Genomic DNA, 16,558 nt, shown 5'->3' with positions numbered 1-16,558 from the left:
CGTTTTACAGGCCGTGTTATAGCTGATATTGTTTCTAAATATCTATTTTCCTCCATCCCCCTGACTCTTACACCCTGACTACCAAAACATGAGACAACAAACAAGTAAGTTTTATGTTGTTCTATTTTTTTAAGTATTGTCCCAAACACCCATATCGTTAAACCACCTAATTACACTCCTACACCGACCGTGAGTTATCTTTGTAATTTCTATTCATATTCCTTTCTTTTTTTAATTCCTTGTGTATCTTTTAGTTGTTTTAGAGCACCCCATCCTTTCCCAAACAGTTACAAATACGTCAAAGATCACTGTTTTTGTAAGTATGTACAGCATGCAATTTTACAGGATTAAACTTTACCTCTACACAATTTAAAAGACGATGCGCTGTAATTATAATTATACATATTCTCGATACACACAAAGTACAATAGGTTACCATGATTCCAATAATATGTTTGAGAAAACTCCTCAAATTTGACCGCTGTACAGAGTAAGTTTACATTTCCATGTCCATGTCCGTGTCCGTGATAAAGGTCTAGTATGATATTTATGACTGTGAATATAGGGGTAAAGCTTGTTTGTTTTCCTGTTACAACACCTTTAGATTTCCGAGTAACTGGTTGGTGATAGAACCGGGTACAACAAACATACCAATGAAGGAATCTACTGATGTTATTAAATGAAACAAATATGAGCTAACGCTACTGTAGCCTTAAACGTGTAAAAATAAATATAGTGTCAATCAAATTCAGTGCGGAATGCTAGAATGAACTAACCTTATATAAAATAACTTCTCACGTATATACCCTTTTATAAAAAAAAATAAACCCCATAATAGTTCCATTTCACAAGCTATAGACATCTTAGCCTGACATATTCAATCGGCAGTATTTGTTTATTATAAATCCATCGTTTTGAATTTCAAATCTCTTCTTCATGCTCTTCTCATCCGGCTGGAAGTTATTTTTACGCATTGTATATCTCTTAGTTACTATTGAACCACCATATTTCACCATTTTGATTAGCTAAACCATCATCTGTCAGTAATCATGAAAATATCGGAAGGTATAACTTCAATATTTCACTGAATGTGCCTTAATAATACTATTATATAAAAAAATCTAAAGGAACCTTTCTGATGTTTTTTATATCTTTATTTTTACATTTGTAGCTCACCTGAGCCAAAGGCTCATGGTGAGCTTTTGTGACCGCTCAATGTCCGTCGTCCGTAGTCCGTCGTGGGTCGTGCGTCGTGCGGTGTGCGTCGTGCGTCCGTCAACAATTTCTAATAAAAATCTTCTTCTTGAAAACCACTGGGCAGAATTACACCAAACTTCACAGGAATGATCCTTGGGTAGCCCCCTTTCAAACTTTCAAAGAATTGAATTCCATGCAGAACTCTGGTTGCCATGGCATTCGACAGGAAAAACTTTAAAAATCTTCTTGTCCAAAACCGCAAGGCGTAGAGCCTTGATATTTGGCATGTGGTATCATCTTATGGTCCTCTATAAAGATGATTCAAATTGCGCCCCTGGGGTAAAAAGAGGCCCTTCCCCGGAGGTCACAAGTTTTACATAGACTTATATAGGAAAAATCTTTAAAAAATATTCTTGTCTAAAACCACAAGACATAACCTTTGATATTTAGTATGTAACATTGCCTTGTAGTCATCTACCAAAATTATTCAAATTATAACCCTGGGGTGAAAAGAGGCCCACCCCGGGGGTCTCAAGTTTTACATAGACTTATAAAAGAAAAAAACTTTAAAAATCTCCTTGCCTTAATAGGCTTTTGATATTTGGTGTGTTTCATTGCCTTGTGGTCCTCTACCAAAATTGTTCAAGTAATGCCCTTGAGGGAAAAAGAGGCCCAGCCGTTGGGGTCCCAAATTTAACATAAACTTATATAGGGAGAAAAAATTTTTCTTGTCTGAAAGTTCAAGGCCTAGGCCTTTGATATTTGATATGTAGCATTGCCTAGTGGATTTCTAACAAGATTGTTCAAATTATGCCCCTTGGGTGAAAAGAGGCCCCGCCCCGGGGTTCACTTGTTATATAGGAATAAATACTTAAAAATTATCAGATTATATTTCCTAGACTGTTTAATTATAACTACCTGATGACCACAAGCAATTAGGGGTCACTTGACTGTAACCTTGACCTACTGACCTACTTTCTCGATTTTAAGATACAGCCTTGAAATTTGGATGACAAGTACAGTTTAGCACATCGATCTTAAAACTGACTTTCAGTAACCATGAATTTGACCTACTTTCTAATATTTTAGCATCAGTGTGCCATTTTAAACATGTGGCTCATATTACTCAGGTGAGCAATTCAGGGTCATCGTAACCCTTTTGTTATTTGTAAAACATCTGAATGACTAATGTTTCAGTGTCAAGATACTAGCTTTGTTTTCACAATGTTATCAAGGACATCCGGTCTGAAACCAAGTGTCAGATGTGTAAATTGTTACGATCTGATTCGTTTTCAACTTTTGTTTTGAACAGGAAATGAGAGTGTAAAAGCAAAGCCAGAATTAATAAGGATCGAAACAGAAATAGCGTGATGAATTTTCAGAATAAAATAATGCAAATATCGCATTAAGAGCTTCGGTGATGGTTCTTGAAATATGGTACTTAATTACAAATACATAAAATGTGATGATAAATGTCTGACCGATAGTAAAAAAATAAATAAAGAAATTACAGCAAATCAATGAAATAGTGTATAGATAAACTAGTTGAAATCCTACAGGTCTGTTCTGTTTTGTTTATTACCGTACATGTACCATGTACACCTATAATGTGACCAATATTTCAGTTATTCCTCTAAAATACAATGTAGTCCTATTTAACCATCACCGCGTGGACAAATTAACATAAATATATATCATATAATGAATCACCACCAGTATTGAAATCATTTCTTTAGGAGCTGTAAATGTTACTTTCAACAGTATTTCAGTCATGTTACGGCGGTCAGTTAACCTAATCAGTGTTTCCAGAGTCTCTACAAGTACTAGCCTTTTCCCCGCAAGTAACTGCCAACTTCTCCATATGATTAAGACGAAATTACTCCTGACCATGTCTATTATCTAATCGTCATGGAGAACATACACCTTTCCCGGGAACCGAACTCACGACCCCGCGATCCTTAGGTCTGCGCTCTCCTTATTGGGCTAAAAGTACTTGGTTGTATACATGACAGTAAAGTGATTTTAACTGTTTATGTGAGAATTTTTATATATTTATATGTAATTCATTTTCCGTTGTAGTCTTCTTCCTCAAAACCTACCATATTTTCTCTTTCACACACATTTCTCAAAAGGTGTACAATATGTAAATATTTTTTTATAGTCAGTTCAAAGCTTAAATTCAAATTTTATTGCTGCCTGAAGTGCAAGAAATGCATTTGCAGTGTCATTTTATAATCATTTACTCAACAATTTGTCTAACTCCACACCTGACTTTTGTTTTAATCCCTGCCAAATTTTGAATGAAAACTGGACACATTGTTTAATGACCAGTTCAATTCAATTAATTAAACATAACAGCGATATCAACTGTGCGTACAATCGTTGAGCCATTACAGTTCAAACAAGGTAACTCAAAAATAAAAAGTCACAGAATGAATGCAACTTGCTGCTGGTCTCTATGCGGAAGGTACTGTCATCTGTGGGGTTAAACAATTTTGTCACAACTTTAACAATGTGGTGTAATTAATGACGTCACATACCTGATATAGAATTAACATGTTCGTATTGAAAATATTGACGAATGTTCCATTTCAACTAAATATAGTTGAACATTCAGAATATAATAATTTGAAGTTCATTAAATTCATAGGATCAAAGTGTATACGTGTGATTTGGAATTTACTAATTATGTGACTTTAAATATAATGGTTACCTTATTGTTACCCTTACGGTTAAATGAATTTAAATCAAGCTATGGTCGTTTTTATGTTTTATTATAATAAAATAATCATTAAATATTGTGTAAAACATTCATTCAAATCTGTAAAAATTTGGCGATAAAAGGAAGAGTTAGAAAAGTTGTTGAGTATATTATTTATATACGCACCATTTTGCTATCTTTAATACCTTAGACGTCATTTTTAAAAGTTCAGTTTTGACCTTGACATGTCTGTGACCTTGAAATTACATTAAAATAACCCGTGAATACGACAGTACCAAAAACATTTCTGCAGTTGATCCACATATAAAGATTAGCAAACATGTCAAGTATAACACACTTTGCCATCGTATGCCACTTTTCCCAGATATATATTATTCTATATAATATAATATGTATTATATATATTTTTTATATTATCATCAGTTTTATTTACAAAATACTAAAGGGTGTTGTGACACAATATTTAAACCAATTTAGATGGTTATATGAGAATAAAACGAGTGCACAGTGGCACAGTTTATTTGTAAATGCACTCATTTGACCTTTGACCCCATTATACTGTAATGATGAACCCTAGAAGGCGGCAGCCCCTTTTAAATTTCATGTTTGATCCTAAGGAACACTTTTATACTAATATCCGAGCATTAACAAAAAATGCCATCGGAAGTCACATTACAGACAGACTATTACTGTTGTACGATACTTACATGAGATTTCCGATAGCATGCCTGTTGCAACATACTTACATGACTTTGTCGATAGCATTGTCTGTTGTATCGACAAGATGACCTTGGCATTTGGTATATAATCTCGGGTTGAGCTGTTTAACTGTGCCCTCTACAGCACTCCCAGGTAACACACCGACATCTATATCCAACAGCTGAAACGAAAGAAACAGTCTAGTGTGCTTGGCGTATCAAGACAAATATGACAGCTGGTTCAACTTTCATAATGAAACACAATGCATTGACGGAAATATCACATTTAAGTGATATGTGTAATCTCTTACAATTAAAGAACCAAACACTATTATTCGAAAATTAAGCCATTTGATTTGACTACTGTACTTGGTGACTGATGCAAATATCCTTTGTATATCGAATCATGTAAACGATGTATAAAATTTAGGTAATTTTTTTTTAAAAACGCCTACCAGTAAATTAGTTGTGTTATCAGATTATGTATAATGATGATATAAGAGGCCACAATAATGGGGTATCTTCTGTAAGAGATAATCTTCAAAGACATGGTTTTGGATATGTTTGGGAAAACCAATCAGTTGATTCAAAGAAATATTTTTATTAGCATTTTAAAAAGATTAAATAGATTAATAGATTAAAAGATATTTACCAACAAGAATGGTGTGTATCATTTAGTTCATACACAAAATTGTCGTTTTATATACTCATATGAAAAGTATTTAGATTTTTTTAGACGTTCTAAAATGTAGGTTTGTGTACACAATTTTCAAAATAGTTTCTCACTATCTTGAGATTGAAACTCGCCGGCATAGGAAAATAGGAAGAGAAAATAGATTTTGTAGAAATTGAAATAAGAATATTATAGAAGATGTTTTTTTTTTTTACTTTTTACTTTGTTGTGAATTTTACTTGGAATTAAGAATGATGTATTTACCTAAAAAGTATTAATATCCTGATGTCAACAAAAAATGAAACTTTGATAAGATCGATTGCTACTTTCTTATATTATGCTTTTGATAAACCAAAGTCGAATGTTTAGTTGCTAAAACTTTAATACATTATTTATATATGATATATGTCAGTTTCTTTTACTTTTTATATGAATGTGCATATGCTTTATATTTTGCTGTTTAGTAAATATGTGGCCTGAGAGCAGAAATAAACTTCTGTTCTGTTCTGTTTCTGATTTCATCAATGATATGCATCAGAACAACTTCTCCATTTGGTTCCATTTAAAGCTTAAGTTAATAATGCCCTTATAGAAACCGTCTCTTTACTTTTAAAATAGATGGCATTTGAATGTATACATGCTCAAGTGTCAGTTATAATTACTAAGTAACAAACTGTTTTTATGTCACTTGTAAAAGTAACACCGTGTCGGTATTTAATTTGTCATAGCGTATTTACATCACTTAACCTTCTTCAGATTACCAGTATATCTAACAAATGATCTATACACACTTTGTATAAAATGAATTCTCCGAGTAGGCAAAAATAAAAAACAGAGAGCTCTTATCAATATTACATATGAATGAGCTCAGATGTCTCCTTGTTTTAGTTTCATTATTTCTCCATAATATAAAAGCAGATGGAAAAGAAACTTATTGATTTGCCTTTTTTGTAAACAAATCTCTTCTCAACCCATCACTTCCGTATATCAAGGCCTGAAGGTCGCGCTTCGAAATCTTCTGTTTATGACTGTAAAGTTAGAGATGGAAAATATATGTCTTCCATTTTACAGCACAACGTGAATGTAGCAAATAAGGCTTATATGTTAGTTTTGTTTTGTTTTAAGATGAATCATCTCTGTGTAAACCCTTGATTATCTACAATCTTAGTGCCGACAAGTGTGTTTGGCATTCATATATATTACGCTCAAATACTCATTAACATATCGTGTGACATTTATGTCATAACGTTTATAGACTAAATTGATTCTGAAGTCTCTGAAAAATGGGCACTCCAGTATTCGTAATAAAAAGAAATTTACTCTCTTAAAATATTTTCGCCTTTTGTACTTAATTGTTATCTACTGTAATGTGCTTTATTTGCCATACCTGTAACTATTCATTCGGCTACATTTTCTTATAGCAGGTATGTGTTTTCAATACAAAATCATGGGACTTATGAGGTTATGACCACTCTGAATTTTGCATTACACATACGTACTGATGTCGATGAAAATTTTGATAAAAACAGTTCGAATGTCTATCCAGCATAGATGAATAGCCGGTGTAAAGTATCCCTTATCAAGTGGCAAAATGTTCGAGTTGCAAGCAAAGGCATATGTATTATGCGATGACTGAGTGAAGATATAACGTCAAAGGTTTTTAGTCCACTACCATGATTCACATTGAGATGTTGTTCTTGCGAAGAACAAGGTTGATAACCTTAAGGAGATGAGAAGCAAAGTAAGGCAACCTGACCACCATTTAGCTTACAATACAGCTGGAAGATGTTGTTACCCCTTCTCGTAGGACCCAAACAATGACATGATGAACATTTAACATCCATAAGGAAAGGCGAACATTAATAAATAACAAGAAATGTCTTTAAAAAGACAAACGGCGTAGAGGTAATAATGTTTGGCGCATGAAAAATTCAGAATTAAACAGAATGTACAGACAGAAAATATTTGGATATGCACGTATACGAACACATTATTCATTTGCAAATATTCCAAATAAGCAGCAAATTTAAATGATCAAGAGGTATCCTTTCAGTGATAGAAGGTCAAAATGATTTGACGTCCTGGGCTGATTCTGAAATAATTTCGTGTTGGGTCAGAATCCCCCATAAGTAACCCACTAGTACAATATGTCGACCAGCGTACAATTGGTTGGACTGGAAAAGGCTAAAGCAGTTGACATGAGAATAAAACCCTAGCTTTTAAATCACTAGTGACCTCCATAACTCTAATGACTTGATTAAGTTCTCAGTTAAAAAAAAACTTAAAGCAAACTATCAAATATTTGCAAATTGGGATACCTTCAATAAATGTTGAAATCGTTTTTATTTGGGTAAAGTAATAGGTAAATACGTACATAATATATGATGGAATAGTGATTTTTAAATTTAATTTGCACATTGTTGTTGTTTGCATAGTCATTATTTTCATGAAATTTAAACATTTTCAGCTGCCCTACTGGCCTCCATTGGTGTTCGTTATTGTTTTTGTCTGCACTTGCCAGAGCGAAGCTCCAGTGGGGAAAGACCCCTGGTGTCGAATTATGTAGGGAATAACTCAGTTTCGTGGAATAATAACAAAGAATTATTACACTGACTCTACAGTTACAACCAGCCACCACTCATTCATCCATAAGCGAGGTGTAAAGTATCCCTTATCAAGTGGCAAAATGTTCGAGTTGCAAGCAAAGGCATATGTATTATGCGATGACTGAGTGAAGATATAACGTCAAAGGTTTTTAGTCCCCTACCATGATTCACATTGAGATGTTGTTCTTGCGAAGAACAAGGTTGATAACCTTAAGGAGATGAGAAGCAAAGTCAGGCAACCTGACCACCATTTAGCTTACAATACAGCTGGAAGATGCTGTTACCCCTTCTCGTAGTACCCAAACAATGACATGATGAACATTTAACATCCATAAGGAAAGGCGAACATTAATAAATAACAAGAAATGTCTTTAAAAAGACAAACGGCGTAGAGGTAATAATGTTTGGCGCATGAAAAATTCAGAATTAAACAGAATGTACAGACAGAAAATATTTGGATATGCACGTATACGAACACATTATTCATTTGCAAATATTCCAAATATGCAACAAATTTAAATGATCAAGAGGTATCCTTTCAGTGACAGAAGGTCAAAATGATTTGACGTCCTGGGCTGATTCTGAAATAATTTCGTGTTGGGTCAGAATCCCCCATAAGTAACCCACTAGCACAATATGTCGACCAGCGTACAATTAGTTGGACTGGAAAAGGCTAAAGCAGTTGACATGAGAATAAAACCCTAGCTTTTAAATCACTAGTGACCTCCATAACTCTAATGCTTGATTAAGTTCTCAGTTTAAAAAAAAACTTAAAGCAAACTATCAAACATTTGCAGATTGGGATACCTTCAATAAATGTTGAAATCGTTTTTATTTGGGTAAAGTAATAAGTAAATACTTACATAATATATGATGGAATAGTGATTTTTAAATTTAATTTGCACATTGTTGTTGTTTGCATAGTCATTATTTTCATGAAATTTAAACATTTTCAGCTGCCCTACTGGCCTCCATTGGTGTTCGTTATTGTTTTTGTCTGCACTTGCCAGAGCGAAGCTCCAGTGGGGAAAGACCCCTGGTGTCGAATTATGTAGGGAATAACTCAGTTTCGTGGAATAATAACAAAGAACTAGAAAATGCCTTTGTAAAAAAGCGCATGTCTCCCCAAATGCAAAGTCCTATAGGCAAGAAGTCAATAGGGGTCAGGAGCGAAAGTGAAAGAGACACTGATGGTTGGCTGCAATAGGGATCATCTACTTGGCATGTCCAGTCATCCCGCTAAATTTCATCACTCTTGACCTAGTGGTTCTCAAGTCACTGTTCAGCCTCCTGTGACCTTGACCTTTGATCAAGTGACCTCAAAATAAATAGGGATCATCTACTCTGCATGTCCAATCATCCTATTAAGTTTCAACATTGTAGGTCAAGTGGTTCTCAAGTTATTTCCAAAAAATGATTTTACATGAACAGGCCACTGTGACCTTGACCTTTAATTGACTGAATCCAAAATCAATAGGGGTCATCTACTCTGCATGTTCAATCATTCTATGAAGTTTCAACATTCTGGGTCAAGTGGTTCTCAAGTTATTGATCGGAACTGGTTATCAATGTTCAGGCCCCTGTGACCTTGACCTTTAATGGAGTGACCCCAAAAACAATAGGGGTCATTTACTCTGTATGACCAATCATCCTATGAAGTTTCAACATTCTGGGTCGAGAGGTTGTCAAGTTATTGACTGAAAATGGTTTTCCATGTTCATGCCCCTGTGGCCTTGACCTTTAACAGAGTGACCCCAAAATCGTAAGGGGTCATCTACTCTTCATGACCAATCATCCTATGAAGTTTCAACATTCTGGGTCAAGTGGTTCTCTAGTTATTGATCGGAAATGGTTTTCAATGTTCAGGCCCCTGTGACCTTGACCTTTGATGGAGTGACCCCAAAATCAATAGGGGTCATCTACTCTTCATGACCAATCATCCTATAAAGTTTCAACATTCTGGGTCAAGTGGTTCTCTAGTTATTGATCAGAAATGGTTTTCAATGTTCAGGCCCCTGTGACCTTGACCTTTGACGGAGTGACCCCAAAAGCAATAGGGGTCATCTACTCTTCATGACCAATCATCCTATGAAGTTTCAACATTCTGGGTCAAGTGGTTCTCTAGTTATTGATCGGAAATGTTTTCAATGTTCAGGCCCCTGTGACCTTGACCTTTGACGGAGTGACCCCAAAATCAATAGGGGTCATCTACTCTTCATGACCAATCATCCTATGAAGTTTCAACATTCTGGGTCTAGTGGTTCTCTAGTTATTGATCGGAAATTGTTTTCAATGTTCAAGCCCCTGTGACCTTGTCCTTTGACGGAGTGACCCCAAAATCAATAGGGGTCATCTACTCTTCATGACCAATCATCCTATGAAGTTTCAACATTCTGGGTCAAGTGGTTCTCTAGTTATTGATCGGAAATGGTTTTCAATGTTCAGGCCCCTGTGACCTTGACCTTTGACGGAGTGACCCCAAAAGCAATAGGGGTCATCTACTCTTCATGACCAATCATCCTATGAAGTTTCAACATTCTGGGTCAAGTGGTTCTCTAGTTATTGATCGGAAATGGTTTTCAATATTCAGGCCCCTGTGACCTTGACCTTTGACAGAGGAACCCCAAAACAATAGGGGTCATCTACTCCATGCATCATCCTACAACCCGTGTTTTAAAATAATTAGTTGATGTTGAAAAAAGGTTAAGGTTTACTAGGTCAAATGGTTCTCCAGTTATTGCTCGGAAATGAAGTGTGACGTACGGACGGACGGACGGAAGGACGGACGGACGGACAGACGGACGGACGGACGGACGGACGGACAGGGCAAAAACAATATGTCTCCTGGGGGAGACATAATTATTACACTGACTCTACAGTTACAACCAGCCACCACACATTCATCCATAAGCGAGGTACTCAACGGGGGAAGAAATTTACTTTCGATTTCTCTAGCGGTGATAAATTACTAAAAACTTTAAATTAGAATATATCATTTTAGTTTAGGGTAACAAAACTACTAAATATGTTCCATTTAATATGTGCCTTCTGATAATCAATGTCATTTAAGACTTAATAAATGGTTTATCTTCTCAGCGCGCACCTGTTCCGTGTCCCGATTACTACAGAATCTAGGTCAAAATCCATGTTATTCAGCTAACACCGAAAATTGTAGAATTTTCTGAAGGTTCGTAATAATAAAGTATGGACTGCGAAATGGAAACTGATTGAAAAATATTGACGTAAATAGTTCTATACTTTGCTAGTAGAATATAACTGACGAAAGCCATAGGAAACGCCTAAAATATTCTCGAAACAATTACTTTTTGTATAATTTCAGTCATATATGGTATCGGTGTTTCTGTTTCACATACTTTTTTGAATGGTAATAATATAATTATTACTATTATATATATTATTTTAATGTATTTTACATGCATTTAACACATCTTCCTTCTGGATTTCGTTTTCAGCTTCTGTACTTTGATATATGTTTTAGGGACGAACTGTTTGTGTACGGTAAATCAACTAGAAAATTATTTGAAAATCAGATATTTACATCGTCCTGGGCCAAAATAATCTTCAAATAACGATCTTAACTTTGTTACTTTAAGAGTTTGATCAATCAAAGTGTGATGCTTTTATCGATTACAACTGGAAAACATTGGTACTTAATATATACACGTTCCAATGTAATTTTACAGATCAAAGCTGTTAATTTAAGTGCAAGTGTCTAAAGACATTACATAGTTGTAGTTCCTTCGCAAGAAATAATGAAAATTCCCTAGCAATATTCAAACTGTATTCTTCTTACAATTTCTTTACATATTCATTTAGTTTCAACGTTCATAATAAAACTGTACCTGCTGCTTTAAATCTATCACGGAATTGTGTAATATCTTATATGCTTTTTAAATGTTGCAAATATTTTGCTAATGAATAAGAAGTTCAATATTTTCGTAATGGACGTCTCAAAAAGATAAACGGTCGAATGATACAGGAATGATGCACCTACGAGGACTACTGCATTTTCGACTAACGTTATTAGTCCCCTACTGGTTGAAAAAGGATTGCGCTTTGTCATTCCGTCCTTCAGTCCGTCCCTCCAAAGTTTCGTGTCCTGTCCTAAGTGTATAACCCATAATAAGAATATATCGCATGCATACCTATCAGACCCATAGCCTAAAGGTTAAGGTTACGCTTGGCGGTCAAAGGTTATTATGGATAAGTTATTATGAACAGTGTCTGTTTCGTGTCCGGTCCATAACTTTGTCTTCTATGAGGGTATTTCAATATTACTTAGCACAAATATTTCCTATAATGAGAAAACGTGTCGTGTGCAACACCCATATCCCTAACTCAAAGGTCAAGGTCACTGTCGGAGGTCGAAGGTCAATCGTTTTTTTTCCCTGTCTGGTCCATAACTCAGTCATCCATCAAGGAAATTTAATGTTACTTGACACAAATGTTCCCAATAATGAGACAATGTGGCATTCGCAATACCCAGATCCCTAGCTGAGGTAATGTTCACAACTGAAGATCAAAAATCAACGTTGATCTTTTCCTTATCCAGTCTGTAAAATATCTAAGTATAAGCTCATGCATTATATGGACCAATTTATAACATTTGTTCAGAATTATTTCACTTCAATATGACGATTTCTAACATTTTTTTTGAACCTATTTCAAACGAAAATCAAAATTAAAATTAAGTACTATTTATAGTTATATACATTTTAAACAATTAACAACTGTAGATTTTTATATATGCAAATATTGTATATGTAGTACAATCATTGAAAAATATTAGATCATTATTATACTGCAATAGAGAAAATTAGTCACCTTCCCAGTAGAGAATTTGTATTGCGTGCCAATACTTCATTCACTTTTTTATTCTGTCATAATAAATGTTTTGTTACTGACCAAAGGGGACAGCTGTTGATACAGAAATTTAATTAAAGTGGAGACTTATACGTTGACGGTACCTAGAAAGTAACTGGCTTCTTTCAGAAATGACAGTTACGAGAATTGCAAATTAAATCTAAAATATCACAGAGACAGTTTAATCGATGCTACCCAGTCTATGCAGACAAACTTCCTTGTCAATAGTTATTGTAACATTAATTCAATTTGTTGTCGCTACTTTTTTATGTACATACAAATGTTATATTTCATTAGGTCTGATGTACCCACCTACGCAGAATAGGTTAGTTACCACCAGCATATCTTAACCCGATGTGATAAAATGTTTGTCAGTTTTAGTATTCTGTACTAGGCCTCTTTTCGTTTGCCATGATTGTTGCATTTTTGACAATGCACTTTATTTTATATAGTGGTTTATTGACTGAAGCTTTGACAAAGTTTTGCAAAACATTAGATACAAAACCAACCTTATGAAAATTTATTGGCATAACATCAAATGTTACTTTTGAAGATTTGTTAATGAAATTTATAAGACGATCCTTTGGAAGCAATCAGATTGATATCAGATTCGGTTCATGAGAGATAATGAAATGTGCCATACCCTCATACCCCTACCTGTTTAGGCTTGAGGGGAACACTTAAAACGGAAACAAGTAGCACCCAAAAGGAAAGGACAAGAAAAGGTTTATTATCTATATAACAAAAGAATGAGCAAAACGTATCTGGTTGTTTAAGATTCATTATTTCTTCTTGATATAACAAAAGATGGACGAGACAACTTATTGATTTGCTTTTATGTAAAAAAATCTCCACAGCTCATCACTTACGTATAACATGGCCTGAGGGACGCGCCACGAAATCTTTTATCTAAGAACTGTCTATGACCGAATAATCAATATAACAATAAGTAAGATGGCAGTTGCGGATTGAAAAAAACGAGAAGATATCCGCACAAGATGAATTAAATGTTTGACAGATGCGGACTGTTATAATTAAGAAGTAATCCACACAAGATGAATCAAATGTGCAACAGATGCGGACTGTTATAGTTAAGTAGTAATCCGCACAAGATGAATTAAATGTGTAACAGATGCGGACTGTTATAATTAAGAAGTAAACCGCACAAGATCAATGAAATGTGTAAAAAATAAGTAATCCGCACAAGGTGAATTAAATGTGCAACAGATGCGGACTGTTATAATTAAGAAGTAAACCGCACAAGATGAATTAAATGTGTAACAAATACGGACTGTTATAATTAAGAATTAATCCGCACAAGATGAATCAAATGTGCAACAGATGTGGACTGTTATAATTAAGAAGTAGACCGCACAAGATGAATTAAATGTTTAACAGATGCGAACTGTTATGATTAAGAAATTATCCGCACAAGATGAATTTAATGTGTAAAATTTTCCACTGTGATAAAGAAGAAGTAATCCACGAAAGATGAATTTAATATGTAACAGTTGCGAATTGTAATAAACAAAAAGTAATTCGCAACAAATGAATTAAGTTTGTAACTACAGTATAAACATTGAAATTTATATTATTTGTATTCTTGCTAAAAACAGACGTTACATGTAAATAAGTTAAGTCATTGTTAATCTTTGAATGAATTGCTCCGTTCTTCGTTATTAAAAATACATAGCATGGATTTTATTCACAGACCGAATAAATGCTACCAAAAAGCAAACAACAAATAAGGAAACATGAAAATTATTCTAAATATATAAATTGCGATTTTTTTTTTGGTTTTATAACACTGATTTAAACGAGCGTTAGTGACACTGATTATATCAAGATTTCAAGATTCAATCAGAGCCCACAAAGGACATGTGACCATGATATAATCTATAAATAAATCAAGCAGACACATATGCAAATTAAATGTAAACACTAAATAAACAAGAAGTATGTTTAAAAAAGATACACGGCCGCATTAGTCAATGTACACTTTAAGCTATGAAACGTGCATGCACTCTGCACTTTTACATACGATCGGGTATTTATAAAGCAAAACAAAATGCTCATGTTTTTATGTAGAACGTATTTTACAGAACACATATTTTACATTATAATTATATTAATCATAATCTAGGAAACTTTGACAAAAAAAAAGACTAAAGGGAGGGGCCGAAATGTGTGTGTGTTGGGGGTGGGAGGGGGGAGGTTGACTGGAGGACGAGTTGATTGTAGATCGTTTACGGGATATCACTCTGTATCAGAGTCGACTTCTGCTGAAGTTTCACTACCGAGGGGATTCAGATTTATGACGTAAGCTATTTCCACAGGAGTTTTGCAACGGATTATACTGCCTAACGATACAGCTCAGAGCACTTGCTCACCCCATAAGTAAATACAGCTCAGAGCATCTGCTCACCCCTTAAGAAAATATTATCTATTACATTCGAAAACCTGTGGAATTTTTCATCCACCAATCAAAATGTACAGTTTTAATCCGCTGTTAAATGACCTTCACCCCAGATAATTACAGGAAGTAAAGGTGAAATCAATACCGACCTGCGGCCGGAAAGAAAACATACTACATTTGAACAGTAATCCCTTCATGTACTTTCTAAGCAAGAAAGGAGATATATAATACACAGCATTCATAACAGCTAGTTATCGTCAATATGTATAGAATGGAATAAAACGACAGATATATTTTCTTAATGTCTACAAATAAAAAACAATAGGAAAAACGACTAAAGTAACTTGAACTTTTTTATAATGAACCAGCCACGTATTTTTGCGTTGTTTCAAAATGTCAGGTCATTTACTGAGACTATTAAAATATCTGATTTCTTTAAATGAGAAATTAACGGTATGAAGAGTATTTAGAAAATTCTGAACGGTAAGCTGGGGACGCTCCTCACAATTATCTAGACATACATTAATAATATCACAGTAAAACCCACACATATATCTTTATAAACCACTTCTATAAAGGGAACATGTCTGAATACATGTCTGCAAATTGCATTCCATTTTTATATGATTTCGGCTTCTTTATTTATTTCAAGTATTTGACTACCCATCGTGTGATGTTTTTATCTTTGACTATAGAAGATTTTAGTTAAAATGTGACAGCATCAATCATAAAATCGTATATTTAAACCAACAGCCTTATGACTTAAAACGTTATATGATGTACCGATTCCAACAAAACACGTTTTAGTGTTGCGTAGACAGTGTTGTGATGCAGTCAGAACTCGATTAAGACTCTCGTATTTATCAGCGTTTAAGAACGGCATATATTAAGTTGCAATTACGTTGTTAACAGCTTACATACACTACTGAACAATTGCTGAGACGTCATTGCAGAATGAATATACCTCCAATGTTTTTCATTTAATCTATGCATATTTGACAACGCCAGAAAAAAATAGAAATTTAACAATTTTAAATTTAAGTTTCAGACTTTTTGAAAGTTGATGGATACGGACCAAAACTATATTCCAAACTTGTTCAGACAACTCTAGCATCCGAGGACAAATTGAAAATTGACGAATGCTCTGGTTTCCAAACTAGTCTGTTTTATAACCTTTTACTCTGGTTTCTAAACGAGATCGGTTAACAAATATTATCAGAATATCATAAATATTTGACGCATTGTTGAAGTTATCACATACAGCTTATATCTAGAGAAGTGTTAATATTTGCAAGTCTCTTCTTGATGATAAAAACCTCTCTCAGACATGTTATTGTAAGAGAAAACATTGTCCAAAAACAT

General features: G+C 34.4%; 1 protein-coding gene across 2 annotated transcripts in view; it reads right to left on the bottom strand.

Annotated features, from left to right (window-relative positions):
* The window catches only part of LOC123525470 (glutamate receptor ionotropic, NMDA 3A-like), a 293,441-nt gene that overhangs the window by 68,260 nt on the left and 208,623 nt on the right, over nt 1–16,558 (bottom strand). For both annotated transcript variants that reach the window (XM_045304534.2, XM_045304533.2), the window contains one exon: nt 4,666–4,799. In XM_045304534.2, coding sequence (XP_045160469.1) covers nt 4,666–4,799 — 134 coding nt within the window. The remainder of the gene's footprint in view (nt 1–4,665; nt 4,800–16,558) is intronic.

This window comes from Mercenaria mercenaria, chromosome 3 (assembly GCF_021730395.1).
Source record: "Mercenaria mercenaria strain notata chromosome 3, MADL_Memer_1, whole genome shotgun sequence".
NCBI classification, from domain to species: Eukaryota; Metazoa; Mollusca; class Bivalvia; order Venerida; family Veneridae; genus Mercenaria; species Mercenaria mercenaria.
This window is presented reverse-complemented; position numbering and strand designations above follow the sequence as displayed.